The sequence below is a fragment of the Sebastes umbrosus genome, chromosome 23, assembly GCF_015220745.1.
Source record: "Sebastes umbrosus isolate fSebUmb1 chromosome 23, fSebUmb1.pri, whole genome shotgun sequence".
NCBI classification, from domain to species: Eukaryota; Metazoa; Chordata; class Actinopteri; order Perciformes; family Sebastidae; genus Sebastes; species Sebastes umbrosus.
In genome coordinates this window covers 13,165,027-13,183,467 of record NC_051291.1, presented here as the reverse complement: position 1 = coordinate 13,183,467, position 18,441 = coordinate 13,165,027, and the positions used below count along the sequence as shown (strand labels likewise).

Genomic DNA, 18,441 nt, shown 5'->3' with positions numbered 1-18,441 from the left:
CAGCTGCTCGGCTCCCTCCCTTCACCTAAAAACCCTGTCCTGCGCCACCTGTGCAGTTTTAATGCATAATTTATCTGCTAAGTAACCACATCTGAGAGACTCATCCCGCCGTCCCTCTCCTGCTTTCCCCCTCTCCCCTCGGTGTTTGCTCTGGGATGTGGAAGTGGACACCTATTTTTCTAATATTCTTATTTAAGCAGATTAGGATTGATTGAGTTCCAGTGGTGGGCAGTGTACCCAAGAGCTGAAATCCACAGTCGGTGTCGCCTCAGCTTAAACCTAGATTTTTAGCACTGTTCTGTGTTTTTAATGCATCAAGCCCTTGGCTCAAATACAGTTGTTTTTGTCTGAATTCACTGTAAACTGAAATGGAGCTGCAACAATGAATTGATTAATTGATTAGTTGTCAACTATTTTGATAATCAATCAGTTTGAGTAATTAAAAATTCTCTGATTCCAGCTTCTTAAATCTCAATTCTGGTTTCTTTACTCCTCTATGACAGTAAACTGAATATTGTTGAGTCATCTGAGGACGTCATCTTGGGCTTTGGGAAACACAGACAACTTATTGATTCATTGAAAAAATAATTGACAATGAAAATAGTCGTTAGTTGCAGCCCTAAACTGAAACGTCTCCTACTATGACAACATAACGTAAAAGCATCAGTTTCACCTCTCTGAATTTTTCTGAACGTCTCAGGTGGAATCCTAACTAGCAGCAGACCAAGAAACCATGTAACCCATATTTTGACTTTAAATATAGGAGTCAGTCAAATATAGGATTGATTTACATATTTTATTGATAACTGTTGAAGCTTGGCTTGAGGCGCTGTCTCAAATCCCCAGACTCTTTTGAAGGGCTGTCCTGAACCAAAGAAATTCTTGGTCGACTAACATACGATTTTGTTGACTAATCGATGAGTTCTGTGAAACTGAGTTTCTCCCCAAAGAATCACACAAAAGCACCACTTTAAACCTTGTGTTTACCAGAGACATGTTCATAAGTTTCTTGGAAATAAGTCATTGAGCATGAAAAAAGCATAAAAACGACTAATCGACTGAAGAAATCTTAGTCGACTAAGATCAAAACAACTGATTGGGCGACTAAGCGGAGGCAGCCCTACATTTTTGGCTGTGCTGTTTTTTTCTTTGTTTGTAATTGTTGTCTAATTATTTTTTCTTTTTTACTTCATTCAGTTGATTACATAGTGCGCTTCACATATTGGTTTGTTCATACAGATCAAATTTGATATAAAATCGCCTTTTGAATTCTTTGTGTGTTCGATATGACATGATATACTGGTGTTGCACGATTCCAGTTTTTACAGCTTGTCAGATAGCCCCGTGTGCCGCTGACATTTTACGTTACCGTGTGCACGTGTGTGGCCTTGCAGGCCCATAAGCAGTCGTACTGTATTAGCCCATTGTGGCAGGAACGATGTTGTTACCGCATCGTAGCTCAACATGGACCAATTCTTCCCAAGGCCATGCCAGGGCCTTTGTGCACAAACACGTGTTTGTGTGTGCTCAGCCCAGTCTGTATGTTTTATGATGCAAGGCTGCCGTGCATTTTGTCTGAATATGAAGACGGCAGGGAAGGAATGACAAAGAAGCTTGCGTACAAGCCTTCCTGTAAATCAGTTCTCCTCCCACTACTTGTACTCATCGCGCCACGACAAGGTGAGCGATCAGGGTTAATGTACCAACAACCCCTCTTAACCTTGGAAGCGGGCCTCTCCGGGGCCCGGCGGTTGCGTCGGGTTAATGTCTTTTCTCTTTACTGTACGAGAGCGATAGGGCCACCCTGACACCTGTCACTCAACTCACCGTCCAATCAAGATCAATAAAGACAACAGGTCTGTTGTGTCACATGCGTTGTGATCAGTGTACCTCAAATGAACTCTCAAACCGTGGATAAATCAAAGTGGGGAACCCTGGTAGGCCGCCTGTCAGTCAGTCAGGCTGTGTGGTACCTTTATCAGCTCTGAGGGTTTACCTGACACCAACCTCTCATCACAGCAGTAGTTGGCAGTGAGTCATATTGGTTTGAATAGCTAGTGTTGAAAACGAAGAGTAGGAGAGATGATTTTGATGCTTATTCTTTATTGAAATGGCCACACGGAGAATATTCCTATGCTATTTTTTTTAATTGTACAGGGTGATTTTCTCACTAACAACCCCCCATAACCTCACATTTATTAAACAATAATGGCACTACCCGTATTTATAGATACAACCATTCATCAGCCATTAACCTTTCACCTGTTTATCAAGGGAAGCGTGTAAATATGAATCAGTGATGATAACAAAAAATAACAAGCTGCTCTATGCCACCCATGCACTGTAAATATGGTGAGTTAGATATTATTATAAGCGTTGTATAACCAATAAACAATTCATTAGAAAATAAATAAATAGAAAATAAATGTTATACATAATGTGTATGCTTATACAGAGTAGATATACTTTTAATTAATTTTAAATAAATACAGTTCCAATGATTTTAAAGGTGCAGTGTGTAGGATCTGGTGGCAACTAGCGGTGTGGTTGCAGATTGCAACCAACTGAAGCTTCTCCCGTGTGCCAAGCGTGTAGAAGAACTATGCTGGCCCGACGTGAAAACACAAATGGCTCTCTCTAGAGCCAGTGTTTGGTTTGTCCGGTCTGGGCTTTACTGTAGAAACATGGCGGTCGGCTCCAAGGGGAGGACCCACTCCATATGTAGATATAAACGGCTCATTCTAAGCTAACGAAAACACACCAATTCCTATTTTCAGGTGATTATACACTGAAGAAAACATTATAATATCATATTCCATTTCTGCCAATAGATCCCCCCCAAATGCTACACACTGCTCCTTTTAAGAGGAGGCAGCGTAATCATAGCTGTGATATGGCAGATTGCCCCTCAGTGAAGCAATTGTCCGTCTTGTTGATCATTCTCCGCCTCTAATGGTTTAGTCAATACAGAAAACACCATCGAGCAACAGGAAATCCAGGGCCGTCCACCTTTCTGCCATGTCCCACGCATGAACGTGACTCCAATGCAGATTACTAATGAGCTCTTTGTACAAAATTTGTTTCTAGAGCATGTTGTAATTTACAGGGATAACTTTTTATACATCATATCATGAAGGGAAGACCCTGAATACTAAAATAGAACATAAATATAGAGTTATAAATCAGCACTATTCTGGATAGATTTAAGCACTGAGAGTGTTTTACTACATTGAGCACCAGAGGGATTGGATTTACTGCGAAATGAGTTCAGGCAGTGATTTTGAATATGCACCCTTTACCGACTTCCCAATACTTCCCTTTGATTGCTGTATTGTTGTATGAGTGAAGCTCACCCGGCTAGCATCTAAACAGGATAAAATGAGTCATACAGTAAGTAAATGCGGTGGTCTCTTTCTATTCTTATGCATAGCTTTAAGCCTTTTGAAGTGAGCTTCTAAAAAAAGGCTACAAGTGAACACGGAGAGAGACCAAAAGAGGAAAAACGTGCCCTCGATTGAATTAATTAACCGTTCTCTCTAAAGGGGATTCATCAGGGATATAATAGGGGCTAAATTGATTTACAAAGTGCGCTCTTATGACTAACATGCTCCTATTGATTTCAATTGTTCTCCAAGTGTGTTTGGGTAATGATTTAACAATGGAGCCATGTAAGAAGAGATACCACTCTATAATATCTTGCTCATGTTACTCCTCCCATCTTCTGCTAGTTTGCGTCAGATGCATTGTTTCAGAACAACACAAGTTTGTCGCGGGTCGTGAGTGCTGAGCAACCTCCTCCACGGAGGTGTGGTAGAATCGGTGGGCAGCGACATATATGCGTAATGCAGCTGTCAAGTGCCAAATACAGTATGTATATGTGGAGACAGGTTAATGAGGATTTGTGTAATGTTCTTTTCCAGGAGCGCTCTCTTCTGAGTTAATCAGATTAATCATGAAAGGGGTGCAATATGTTCTTAATTGATAGGACAGTGAGCATGATTTTCTCAAATCATAGAAAAGGTTTTTATACTTTTTAGAGATTCTGTTTAAAAAGAAACTTGTAAACCAGAGATATGAGTAGTTTTTAACTACTGTACAAATGTTTCTCTTAACAGTTAGAGGTTTAAAGGTGCAGTGTGTAGGATTTGGCGGCATCTAGCGGTGAAGTTGCAGATTACAACCAACTGAAACTTCTTGCCAAGCATGTAGGACAAGCGTTTTCCCTTGGTGGGCCAAAACGGGAACTCAATGGTGGGCCACGGGCCAAAAGTAAACAGCTATTGTATTGTATTGTTAAAATGCAAAATGGTACTAGGATCCCAAGGATAGCATCCCCTAATTGAATATTATGTGAGCTTTTATATAATTAACCCACCTGCTGAATACAATTGGGCTCATTTACAGTCATAGCCAATTTATGCAATACCAAGACTATTTAGGGACCCCAGTATGCAGAAATATTAAAATACACCATTTTTGGAATAACACATTTATTCTGCATTCAAAAAACTGCTTTGTTTTTGCCCAAAACTGCATGTGATTATCATAAAGTGGGCATGTCTGTAAAGGAGAGACTCGTGGGTACCCATAGAACCCATTTTCATTCACATATCTTGAGATAAGAGGTCAACGGACCCCTTTGAAAATGGCCATTCCAGTTTTCCCCCCACTAAAATTGAGCCTAAACATTCACATTGTTATTTAACCTCCTTCCCGACAAGCTAACTTGACGTGGTTGGTTCCAATGGATTCCTTAGGTTTTTATAGTTTCATACCAGTTCCTTCACTCTAACTCTAAAACCGAGCCTGCTATAGCCTCCGAAAGACCGTAAAGTCGGCGGGCCAGTATTTAGTTTGTTTTTTCTGGGCCACTGTGGAAATATGGCGGCCGGCTCCTTGAAGAGTACCCGTACTCGGATTGTAGATATAAACGGTTCATTATAAGGTGACAAAAACACGACAATTGTTATTTTCAGGTGATTATACAGTAAAGAAATCATACTTTTCTGCCAATAGATCCCCCTAAATGGTACACACTGCTCCTTCAAACTAAACCCTTCATCATTTTATTATATAAAGTTGGGCACTTGCCTACTAACAAAGTTCATTCAGTTCAGATTTTTGTATCCACAGACCATATACACACACACACACACACACTACTAGAATTGACACTCTGCCACCTTTTATCAGTGTTCAAACCAGCCCTCACCCCCTTGTTCTGGCACTATACGTGTGTTCAGTCATCCATCTGTCTGTGTATTCACCCACCTGTGCTCGCATGTGTGAATCTACTGTACGAATGTAGCACACTTGCTTAGTCTTTCTAGGCTGCCGCGCTCTCCATCAAATTAGGAAATATTCAGACAAATCAGCACTAAGCTGATCAGCGGCAGCCTACTTAACTCTCCGAAGCAGAGCGGCACTTGTCAAAGAGCTACTGTTCCGTCGGCGAGGTATCTGGCGTGCCAGGCTGGGAAATTAAGACTCGCCACCAGTGCATTACTGTAACGATTTGGCTATAACCAGGTATTTCTCCTTCAGGGCGCGAGGCATTTAGCGTTCAGGTTTCACTTGTATAACAGACTAATTTGCCTGTTAAAAAGGTGTAGTGGCTGGTCTCTTAGAAAGTCACCAGTAAGAGAATGAAAGGTATAGAGGAGGAGAAGACAGATTTGTCAAATGTAAATGGGAACAGGCCTAATCCTTACCACACATGCTTGAACACTTCTTTCATGTGGTTCTGATGTGCAGCGACAGAGCAACATTTCACCATCATCACATTACCCCACTGGACTCACTTGGGTGTAAGTGTGTGTTTGTCATTCAGGAGTTGTGAAGGTCAGCCTAACCTGCCATCTCTCTCAGCTTGGCCTCCATTATTAGGACTTGTTGTCCTTTCAGCCTGAGCTTAATGGCCTGCCGCTTTTCCCTTTTTTCCCATCTTTCTATCGCTCTCTTCTCTTCCCCCCCCTCTCTCTCTCTCTCTCTTTCTCTCTCTCTCTCTCTCTCTCTCTCTCTCTCATTGTCTCTGGCAGCTTGGTGGCTGTAGCGTCTGGCTGCAGTTGCAGAGCAGCAGCAGCAGAAGCAGCAGTCACATACCTGCATTCAAGTGGAACAAACAGGATGGTTGGCTGCTCACGGAAGGTCATCAGCCTTGGGCACAGCGTGCGTGTGCATGTGCGCGTATCTGTGCATTTATGTGTGCTTTAAAAAGAGATGAAGCTCTACCGTGTTTCTAATAGTGCAAAACAAATGGCCAATAGACGATCGACTATGCCGGTGTTTACTGTGACAACATGCCATTGGTGTGAAAATGTGTGTGTGAGCGATAGCGTATACTCAGTGATTACCATTAAATCTGTTAAATAGTTAGCAGAACTACAACTACTTCAGATATTTTGTCACCAGGCTTTCGTTGGGAACTGGGCTCATGCGACTTGGGTTTTTTTCTTAAACATTTCATTGAAACATTTTCAGCTCAGGCACACACAACTTCAGCTCAATTTGTGCCTCTTATGGCGTGCCTATACATGAGGCGTTTCAGCAGTGTTTTTCATGCTTTTATGAGTGGGCAACCTCCGGGGTCTGAAAAGTGAAGCCAATGAGGAAGTGCCTTAAACTTGCATTCTTTCTAATAGCCAGCAGGGGGCGACTCCTCTGGTTGCAAAAAGATGTCTGATTGTATAGAAGTCTATGAGAAAAATGAGCCTACTTCTCACTTGATTTATTACCTCAGTAAACATTGTAAACATGAGTTTATGGTCTCAATCGCTAGTTTCAAGTCTTCTTCAATACAGCATGATGTTCATTTAGTAAATTATGGTCCCATTTAGAGTCAAATAGACCATAAAGCAGGGGATGCTTTAGGACGTGGCTACCTTGTGATTGACAGGTCGCTACCACGGCATTGTCCGGTCTGGGTGTAGCCCATGTTTTTATCTTAGAAATTTAACGCTTTCACAGTGTGTTTTCGGTTCATTAAAGTTAATTGTAGCATTTTTGCTCACCTTAAAATGTCTTATTCAGCGTTTCGGTTGTAGTTAGCTCCACCCTCTCGTATCACTTCCAAAAACGTTACGTGTCCTGTGTAGCCAATTCACACATGCAGCTACAAAGAGACTAGCAGAAGCAGCAGGATGTCATTTTCAGTGGAAACCTGCTATACAAGGAGGTGTCAGAGGTGCAAAGATTCCAAATGTCAAAAATAGGTTTCACTTTTTGCAAATGTCCAGTAGTGCACTGGTTGACTACTCAAATGAAACAATTGTCCTTTTAGTTGGTTGCAGCAGCCTTCATTTGTGTCTTTTCCTTGACTTTGTCTGTAGTTGTGCAACCTCTAAATTTCAATCAAGCAGTCTAGTTGTGTCTTCAGCACATGTTGTGCTTTATAGAGAACTTTCAACGGGGGAGGCAAATGTGTTTCTCAATCAGTCTTTGTACCTGTCTCTTGTCACTGTGACATCCACACTCGACACAAAGCCAGAGGTCAACGGGAAGCCTCGCGGCTGCGCTCGGCGTCCAATCCCACCATAAGCCCACCCACTTGCCACCACCCTGAAAGGTGCCGCGGTGACGGCCCCCAGTCTAATAAAAGGTGACACGCTAATCTTTGTCTCCTCTAATTGGCGCTGCGGGTTTGATTAAAAGCCAAGCCGTGTCAGCTCAATCGCCATGTGGGAGGCATGTTTATATTCCAGCATTTGTGACTGTGCATATAATGTGTGCATGGGGCCGTATATAAGCGCGCTAATAATGCACACGCCCGTCTAATGCCGTGCGAGAAAAAAATAAAATCCTGGTTGATCTCGGGGTTTACGAAGCGTGACTGCGTTTTCGGTCTTCATTAACCTTGCTCGCCCTCAATCGCCAGGATTTCTACCTGATTTTTTTTTCCCCCTCCTTCCTTCCCTCCTTTTTCCCTTCTCTACTCCAGCTCTTTTCTTTGCAGCGTTTGTGGGATGAATAATTGAATATAATTGGGTAGTGTGACCCTGTCTTTTGTTGGAGGGTAGGCAGGGCAGCGGCACTCAGTTCTTCCGTCACTTGTTTCACGGGGAACAGTTGGAAGCTTTTCTTCCGTGATTATGACTATTGTTGGTTTCTCATTCACCAATTTCCTCTGTCGCCTCTTAACATACACACACAGTTTGCTCCTGTAAGACTCTTGCCACTGTACATCACCCAAATCAATGAGGTAAAGGGATAATCTTAGCATGCTGAAGAGCCAGCATATTAAAAAAAAAAAAAAAAAGCCTCGGGTATGATTAACTAAGCCTTAACACGAGCTCTTGCAGATGAGCTAAGGCAGAGTGAAAAAAAAATGACAACATTAAAACTAGCTAATCTAATTAGCTCGATGATACCATGCAGTTAAATAATTAGCCAGAACCTAATTGGCCAATATCGCTGCGCCGTTAAAAAATCCGTCTGGCGCTTTTTTCCCCCCCTCTCTTTCTGTAACCTTTAAAAGTAAACACTTCCCAAATAGCCTGCAGAAATGAACGGTAACAAGCTGTGCTGCTGCTGCTGCTGCTGCTGCTGCACAAGAAGTTGGAGCACCGTGAAGCTCGGTTGCACTTTTTGACTTTTGAGTTCCCCGCCCATCTCCGCTCCCCGTCTCCTCCCGTACATCTCCTTCACTCCCCCCCCTTCATCTGCAGGGAGTTGATTAGCTCGCTTTCATCCTGACCAGCCTGTGTTTTGGTGCACGTGCTTAATACAATCACTGTACTTGAAGCTGTATGCAAACACCCTGTATTCAGTCTTGACAGCCAGCCGCTCTTTCCGCTTCGTCCCTTCATTGCTCGCTGTAAACACACGCACACACACACACATATACTGACATCCATGCAGTTTGATATGTGGCCCAAGGCAAAGCACTTCTCCCTAATGAGACTCCTGCCCTCTGTTTTCTCCTGGGGAGCCGAAAGAGAAGTAACCTTGATGCAGCATATAGAAAGGATGCAACCTGCTTACACACACACACACACATATTGCTATGCTTGTGAGTAACCTCATTGATTACATTATATCCCAAACCTGTGATGTTATCACCAATACTACATGGCTAACCTCAACCCTAGTCTTACTTTAACCCCTTAACCCAAGACTGAACCCTAAAATAGCCCCTTGAAGAAACCAAAAAGTCCTCACGACGCATGATGAAACCGTCACATAAGATCTTTATCTGTTCTGAATTGAAACATCTTTGCAGCATCGTGGTGGTTCAGAAAGCTGTGGTAGAAACAATGGACTGTACTGTCTGCTGGCAGCATCACAGGTTTGAGTTTGGGCCCAAAATAATGAGTAACAAAAATGTCGACTTGACACGATGCTCAAGGAATACGTCAACATGACATTATGGTCTCCTTCATTATTCCGGTGCTCTTACAAATATGTGACCAAATCAGTCATTAGTGAAAAATGTGTGAATCACTGTTATGTCTCAAGTGGGTGGAAAAAGATATTCAAAACATTTAGTGACTGGAAATATCAAAGGACAGTCTCATCTTCCCATTATGAGTTTGAGTCATGTTCTGTGACGCACAAATCTATTGTCCTTATTTATATGTTGTTTTTTTTGCTCAAATTATACAAAGAATAATCCAAAGTACTTAATGTTTGTGTTGTATTAAGAGGTTTTTTGCTGCAGTCACTGACCTATCTGTGTCCCTGTGTGTTGTTTTTGTAGATCTGGGCCAATTACGAGGAGAAACCAGTAGAGGAGGTTGTGCACGTAACAGAAGAGAAGGAGCGAGTGGCCAACTACAAACCGGTATACGTCACCGAAATCTGCGACACCCTGCACTTCTACACCCAGGACGTCGAGACAGGTAAGAATGACGGACTCGAACACTGTGTCTGTCAGACGGGACTAAATTCGACACAGTGTAAACATGTCGTATTACTCCGTTCTTTCATCACGCTATGCAATCCCACACAAAATCCCACCATCAACATCAGAGGTGCGAGCAAAGGCCCCCTCTCACTTTTTTTATTCCCTTTTAACACCACACTGACTTTATGAATGGCAATTATCTCTACCACTCTGACATTCACCTCATCTCCTGCCGCAGCATCCCTCCCACCAGCGTAGACGAAACAAAGGGCGTCCTACTTGTTATTACTACAGAATGACAGGAATAAATCACTCCATCCCCCCTCTTGTCACCGGTGACAGGGGGGAGGAAAGGAGAGAAAAGTTGGGAGATGGGAAAACTAACAATCCCTAGTATTCTCGCATGGCTGCTCCCTCTGACAAGCTCTGTTTGCGTTCTGTATATGTGTGCGTGAACGAATGTAATACCTCCCCCCCCATTCTGTTTTGTTCTGGGTAACGGTCCGTCTTTTAGGTAGTATACTTAATGGGCCATCCGGTGTGATATCAAAATCAAGGTGTGTGTGTGTGTGTATGTATACAGTATATGTATCTGTGTTTAATTACAAGAGCATACACAGAGAAGTTTGTTGTCAGCAAGTTGTCCAAGGTAGCAACTGTAACTAAGGGCAGAGAGAGATTGTGCTTCAGCTGCAATTCACCAAGCAACGCTTTTGCTATTATTATAGCCACCACAGTCAATATTTGAAGGTCCACATAATGAGAGAACAGAAATCTCTCTTTCAGAGATGATGCAGAGTAGTGGCTGCACAATTAATCGAATATTAATCGCGATCATGATTTTTGGCTTCCCACAATTAAATGAACATGATCGACTGCGATATTGACGTCAAAATGCGTGCTTTGGTCATAGAAAACTCTGCTGCATCAATCAAGCTCTTCCTAAACTAACAGCTAGAGATGCCGTCAGTCAGCAGCCGATTGAAACCAGAAGGTTTTTGGCGGTCTCATATCCATATATCCAAGTTTTTTACTGGTCAGACGCACATGTGCAGTCGACACATGATGGTTTTACGTCGGCACACAGCAGCGCGGTCAGTAACGTCACACACGCACACACAAAACATGCCGTCGGTGTAAAGTTCTTCAGTGTGAGTGAAGAAGACATAAATTCGCAATTTGTAACAACTACAAGCCCAAAATACGCCGTAGAGAAACAACCTTAAAACAACTTTAAGAACAACTAACTTAATCAGACACTTATTATGTTGTAATTCATTCCCATAATGCTGCTCAGTGTAATCACAGTGACCGGCTCGTCTTCTGACAGTACGGAGCACGTTATGGTGCGTTCAAGCTCTATTCAGTAAAAATAAGTATTAGGTGATGGTAAGTTATAACCCTATCATGATGCGTTCAAATGTAATCTTGTAAAATCTATTTTTTGTCAAGAAACTTGATTAAATCCAGTTTGAAGAAGATGTTTTCAAAGCAATATGAAATAGATAATAGAGAGGGAATTATGACCTGTTCCTGACCAGCTCTAAGCAGCTTATAAGATTTAATTAGGACTACTAATTGCCAAAATTTGTTTTAATCAAAGCAAATATTTAAATAAAAATACAATCAGGTATTTCCTAATCATTTGAGTTGTGTGTTTTTATGCAAATAACTACTATAGATGACAATAACGAAATAAAAGGATAACATTTAGAATTACTGACAGTTGGAATGAAGCACAACGTGGAAGTGAAAGCAGCGCTCTGATTATTTAAAATGTGAAATTGCAAAATGTGAATATGTTTTGGCTAAAATCAATGAATAATTGTGACCTCAATATTGATCAAAATAATCGTGATTACCATTTTGTCCATAATCGTGCAGCCCTAATACGGAGTGATGTTTAGAGAAACGTGATATCGCCAAAAAGGCATGTGTTTCGGCCCTTTCCTCATCATCGTTATAATCCTTGAATCAGTATTAGGATTTGAAGCAGCCTGTCCTTGACACCTTGGATCTTGCGACTTAATCATTGTCACGATTACAACCAAAAACCTGCGCTCACAAACTAGCTGGAGCAGATCTGACGCCTCCGTGCCAATCGCTATCCCTTCATCGTCTGCCAGTTTGCGTGTGGGAGGGAGCCGTACAGGATGCGAAAGGTCTTCCTCTCACATCTGGCTTTCGCTGGCAGTCGACTGTCGGAGGCCATGAAATTGACTTTGGCCACCTCTTAGTTTGCCTCACCGCCGTAATTAATTAATTTGCCTTCATTTACTGCCAATCTGAGCCTAAGCATCACTCAACACCATAATAATCCAATCACATGCGAGTGTGGAACGCTTTTGGCCCCTCGATTGTTCTTTTTGAATACCTTACTTTGCTCCAGGTGTTGCAAACAATCTGTTATTCATCTTCTTGCCATGAGCTGTAGATTCAAATCTAAAGCCTTTTCCACCTCCTCTGGCTACTTCAGCTCCCACTCCAACTGCAAGCCAGGAGTGATGTGGAGGTTATGTGCAAGGCTTTTTATCACCGATCAAAATCACGGGAAGAGGCTGAAATGTACAGTACATGGCATGTTAACCTAAGGCCCTTCAGCATCAATTACTGTCAGCCGGGAAAAATGTGGTATTTTCTCCCTATGTTATGGATTATCTAGTTTCGAGGCTTTTGGGGATGCATGCAATGCTTGCGCTACACATTTATTGATTCTTTGGCATATTTCTCATATATTCTTTATATCTATAAGGGTCCTGGGGAAACAGCAGGATGCAAAGCATTTCTCAGTAGCAACCTAAGCGTTGCATTTAAAGAAATTGTACACAAACTGCATTTTTTTTTAAAATATTGCTGCTCTCAGTGTATTTTGACAGGAGAGCTGTGCGATATTTAATCTTTTCTCATATAAAGGCTTGATTTTTAGATGATCCAGCAATGCTGGGGCTTTTTATTTATTTATTTATTTCCCCCCTTTAATTGGCCCGTGTTCTTCCACCGAGAGGCTTACGTGGTAGTTAAAAATGTTATTCTCAGCATGGAGGCAAAAACCTGACCAGTCCTCACCCCGGCCTCCTTCTCCTCATCTCCCTCTACATCACGTTGTTTTGCCCCCCTCCCCGCCCTTCTTTCCTCCATCTCTTCTTCTCCCTTGGTCTCTTTCATTTTCGCTGACGCTTCCTCAAAGCTACATTAAGTCATACCAACCCCTTGAAGAGCACATCAAAGTGTTAGGGCCTGTAAAATCATACAAGCTGAGTGCTTTGCAATATCATTACATGTTCCATCTCCCCCCCACCCCTCCACCCCCTCTTCTCTCTCTATCGCTTCCCTTTCCCTCAATTTCTGAAGTGAAGGAATTTATATCCTCGCATAAGCTCGGAAGCAGAGTCTGAATTTCATAAATGCGTTCGTGATTGCGACCGACGACAACGCAACACTTCGCATAAATGATAGAGTGCTCGTAATGTGTGCCGCGGTTCACGCTCCGAACCATGCAAAATATATTTTTATGTATATATATTGTGATATTTTTCCTCATCCCATGTGTGCTGCACTTTGACCAAGACCAATTAACCTCTAACAAATCATGTCAGTCAAGTAATTGATTCAGAACAAAAACAAATGCTTCACTGAAATAACACACGGCGAGAGATAGATGCTGTGAACATCACTGCAGTTTAACATAATAACAACAGCACTGTATGACCTCTGTGGCATTCAAAATTATATTTTTGTTGGGATTGTGTAGCGTTCATGCAGCTCGAGAGGTTAAATGAACACTTGCCCTCCCTCCTTGTGTGCATATATTAGCATTCAAAATACAACAAGTTTGCACGGAGTTGTATCAACACCTTCTTAACACCCGTCTTATCAGAAATCAACCTTCTAAGACCCACATTATGCTGCGAGTCGGATTGTTCTCACAACACCTACTTATTTTCTCCACTCCTCTTACAAATTCACCGGCTAAGATCGGAGTCAAAATTCAATCAGTGTGTTTTTGGCAAACACTTCCAACACTCCATTATTTACCAGATGGAAGCAAATCCTTTTTCATTGAGTACTCCTTGACCATCCTTGAGGTGTAGCACACTAGAGTGGCAAGCCTTCACCCTCTGGTCTCGCCTGATGTTCAGTTTTGGAAGCCAGCTCACTGAAATGATCTTGAACAAAAGAATAAATACCGCATCGCAATTGATGGTACTGTAGACGTGAGCCCATTTACTTAACGTCAATAAATCACAGCTTTTATTGTGGGTGTTAAAACCCATCATGAAAGGTAGCTGTATTTATAGAAACAAAAACATATTATTAAAATACAGCTGGCTGACTGGCAGAGAGTCATTTTTCAGTCCGCAGTTAAGATCCCATTTGTTTCGACCGTTGCTTCAATAAGATAAGATGAACTTTTATTGATTTGATGTAGGAAAATTAATGTGTCACAGCAGCGAGATGAAAGCAAAAAAAGCAGTGAAATATTCCAGGTAGCAGGATATAATGCTATAACAATAAGGAGCAGATGGTAGTGTTTTATAATATGAAAAGACAGATTAATAAGTATTCTACCCCAGTAAGAATGGCATGTGTTAGATTGGGTCAGGCTTCTCTAGAGAGCATCGTTATACGTAAGACAACAAAGTAGAAAAAAAAGTGATGCAAGATGACCTTAAAATTTATAGAAGCATTTACAGTTTGAGGCAGATGGCAGCAGATAATAGCAGTACAGTAGGGCAAGATACCAGATGTTGTAAATAGCATAAAGCACACTAAATGGACAGTACATCTGTTAGAGAGGTATAAAGAGGGGGGAAAAAAACAGTAGGGTTGCAGACATTAATATGTACATGACGTATCCAAAGCATTAACTATGGATGGGAATCATTAGAGGCCCCACGATACCATATTATCACATTACTTAAGGCACTATATGATATTGTGATTTCAAACGAGTATTGCGACAAGATTTATTGAGATATATTGCGATTTATTACCTTTTTTCAACTGCAAATTATGCAGTTTTCAACATCTGTTTTATCTGATAAGATACAATTTTCACTCCCTTCATCTCACTTCAATAATTTTTATATCCCAGCAAGATGGGATTGTCTGTCAGGAAAACAGACTGACCAACATTGTCATAAATAAAATGTTGCATCAAGCACCTGACAAACTGAACTGTTTGTATTAAAATATACATATAGTCCAACTTAACTGAATGCAAACTTGTGTGGACTGGACGACTGTAACATTACAGGTATTTTGAAGAATGCAACTTTTACAAAAAAAACATTATGCAGTCCCTTCATCTCACTGAAATCATTTTTTAGCTAAATGGAATTGTCATGCTGACAGACTGACCAACACTGTCATAAAAACATAAATGTTGCATCATGCACCTGACAAACTGAGCTGTTTTTATTAGTCTATATTGTATTTGAAATAATAATCGAATGAATGAATAAATAGTTTTTTTCCCCACCCCTACCATTAACCCTACTATGCCAGGATGTATTTATTGTGGTGTGCTGAGGGCAGTGGTGAGTGAAGTCTACACAGCTGTTGTCATCCTTAAATGAACATACGTAGGCCCATGGAATCATCTCTCTATGCGCTTATCCTCTAAGTGATCCTCACATGATGTGAAAAAAAAAATGCAGTTAGTAATATCTTTTATTCTCCGGAGGTCCTGAGCGCTCTGCATTTCACCCCTTTTTTCCCATTTTAATTATTCACATTTAATTACTCTTAAGTGCCGCTATTTTTCATACGTATGTGGATATCTTTACACAAGCTCGATAAATGATTAATTTCACGTTAGGAATGGTTTTTTTTCCAAGTCACCGAGAAGCTTGAGGGATTGCGCTCTTTAATCCTCGGTTTATTTTTAAGGGTCTTTATCTGTTGCTGTATGCGTTTATCTCTCATTGTCTCACTTTCCTCCCCGCGCACATTGTCTCTCCCTCGTACTGCTTTCTCTCTTTTCTTTCCCTATTTTTCTTGTGTGCGTGTGTGTATGTGTGTGTGTGTTGCTCTCTCTCCGGAGGCTATATGTAATTACTGTCAGAGGGGGACCTGCATAGATCCGTGTGACCTTGGACACTAAGAGACAGAGGCCACTCCAGGCACAGGGGGAGAAAGTGACTCTATGCTGTACACGGTTTGTTGCTTTGCCACGATGCCGGAGAGTCGACATAATTAAAAAACTTGCTAAATATAGCCCCGAAGACTTAATGGGTGCAACCTGAGCATCGGATGCTCTGCCACTTTTCAATTTTTTTTTTAATCAAAGACATAAAGTACAGGAGTATTACTTTTCCTAAAAACTCATAAGCTGTGCCCCAATTCACCCTTTGCTAAACCCCTCCCCCCCTTGCCTACTGTTGCTAGGCAAGCTTTTGTACCCGGCATTGTCAATATGGCATTTTTAAACGATATCAGTGAGAGATCTTCCAAAGAAAAGCGGGAAAAAAAAATACCACACTCGTCTCTAAACGTTGAGGATATCTGCTGTTGGACTTCAGGTTCCATGCACACCACTGAAAGTGTGAAAGGCGTCCTGTGCCTAGTTACGGTTGCTAAAGTAGGATTGGAAAGTGGCTATTTTAAGGAAGGGCTTAGCGTAGGGTCAATTCCATAGTGCGTACTAGTTTGGGATGGTCTTGAATAGAGGATTAAATTGGCATTTAGTGCAAATATGTAATCCCCAGCATGATGTTTGTTCCATTTATGTAACCAGCCTTTTCTCACCTGTTCTGTATGTTGCACACACAACATGATTCCTGTCTATGAATAAGATGCCACACTCAGACACCGTTAGACGGGCTGTCCTGGCCTACCGACTGTATCGCCGGGCAACACTCCTCTAGGGGTTTCTTTTGCCTCAGCTAGCTGCCTCCTCCTGATTTGGACGTCACTCGGTTGTCACCTCCGCGGGGCTGGAATCGGCCGTGCCCGGGCCCCGACCGACAAACACACATTTTCTGCCCAACCTCAAGCCTCAGCTGCAGCGCAGTTGGCGGTACATCCTGTCTGGTGCTTGTTTCCTGGCACCCACACAGGCTCATAATGAGCAGAGTCGTTCCCCCCCAACCAGGTGCCACTCCGTCCACATTATTCACACTTCTACCTTTTACACACAGCAGCTGTTCATCACCTAATGATGCTGGACCGGGCTACTGCTGGAGCAAAGCAGGCAGGGAGCTGCTCTCTCTCTCTGGCTACACTTCAAACCCGGGAACCTTTTCTGGCTTTTGAAATTGAATTCCATTACTTTGAAATGTTATGTTTCAATCTTATTTACTTTACTGAGATTTTTTTAATATTGGTTTATTTACTTGTTCCCTCTTTTAATATATGCTTTCCCACACATTTTCTGCAAATATGGCGTCTCACAGTTATCACAGCATCTTTCTTCTCAAGTCCGAGTTCTATATTAAGTGGAGACAAGTTGCCACAGCAACACTGGGTATTCACAGTGTCAATTTCAATAAGAGGACATGAGAATTACTGCAGCATTTCATATTGATCAGGGTGAGTGGCCCGCTAATTGGATGTCATGTCAAGGCAGCCAAGTGATGATTACTTTATACAATAGAGGCTTAATAATAAAACAAGGGTGCACATTTAGAAACGGTAGTCGCGGCGCTGCCTGCAGTGTTTGCTTTAATTTTTTTTTCTCATTCTGGATGAAACATCTTCCCGTAGCAAGTCAGTCAGGGGTTGAGATAATTAACTCCTACACCAGAACGTTATGAAACGACTTTTTTTTTCTTCCAAAAGCGTTTGAGGAAGTAATTTTTTTCTTAATCATGCAAGTTCTTTGTTGAACAGTCTAATTAAAACAATGAAGTAAAGGAACTAATTGTGAAATGAAAAAAAAATGGACTTGTGAGTTTCAGGCAACAGACAAAAGAAATGCAACAAAGTCCTAAATGTGACAATTGTATTAATGTTGAATAGTTTAATGGCCCCATCGAATTAAGGGAGAATAGCTTTAATTGCTGTAGTGTTCCCTCAATGTACATCTTAAAGCTAAAGCTGCTTGTCTGTAGACACCATATTAGTTTTAATTTAAAATTCAGCCGTGTAAATAATTAGAGCGCACTGTCTCTGTGCCTCTGGAAAAAAAAAAGAAAAGTACTTCTTTCTGTTACACAGATCGTGGCCTCATGTATCTTTGTCCATCCGTCTCTTATGTCTCGTGTTTTATTCAGTTCAAGGGCGTACAAGGCCTTGTTGCGGTGGCCTTCGTATACCTGCAGTGAACAAAACAAAGCAAGTGAATGAAAGTTGCAGTAGATGCAGCAGCCGTTTTTCACTTTTTCCCCGCTCCCTGCCTTTGCAGCAGATGCAATATTTAGAGGTCAGAACCTGCCCAGATGATCTCCCCCCGTCCCAAGGCATCCATTATTAAATCAGATACGCAACTTAGCTTCTAAAAGGTCAGCTCACCTGTCAGTTTTAAGGGCGGGGTGCTTTTGATTTTCTTCATCCTTATTCTTCACTATCCTAGCGAGCATGATTGGCACTAATGTCAACCTCTGGGTCTATTACTTAAAGCTGAGTGGCTGAATGGCACTTTTCACAGTGGTGAGCCA

General features: G+C 41.8%; 1 protein-coding gene across 1 annotated transcript in view; it reads left to right on the top strand.

The window, feature by feature from the left end:
- snd1 (staphylococcal nuclease and tudor domain containing 1) overlaps positions 1-18,441 on the top strand; it is a 220,349-nt gene that overhangs the window by 159,868 nt on the left and 42,040 nt on the right. The window contains exon 18 of the mRNA XM_037760706.1: positions 9,695-9,836. Within this exon, the coding sequence (XP_037616634.1) occupies positions 9,695-9,836 (142 nt within the window). The remainder of the gene's footprint in view (positions 1-9,694; positions 9,837-18,441) is intronic.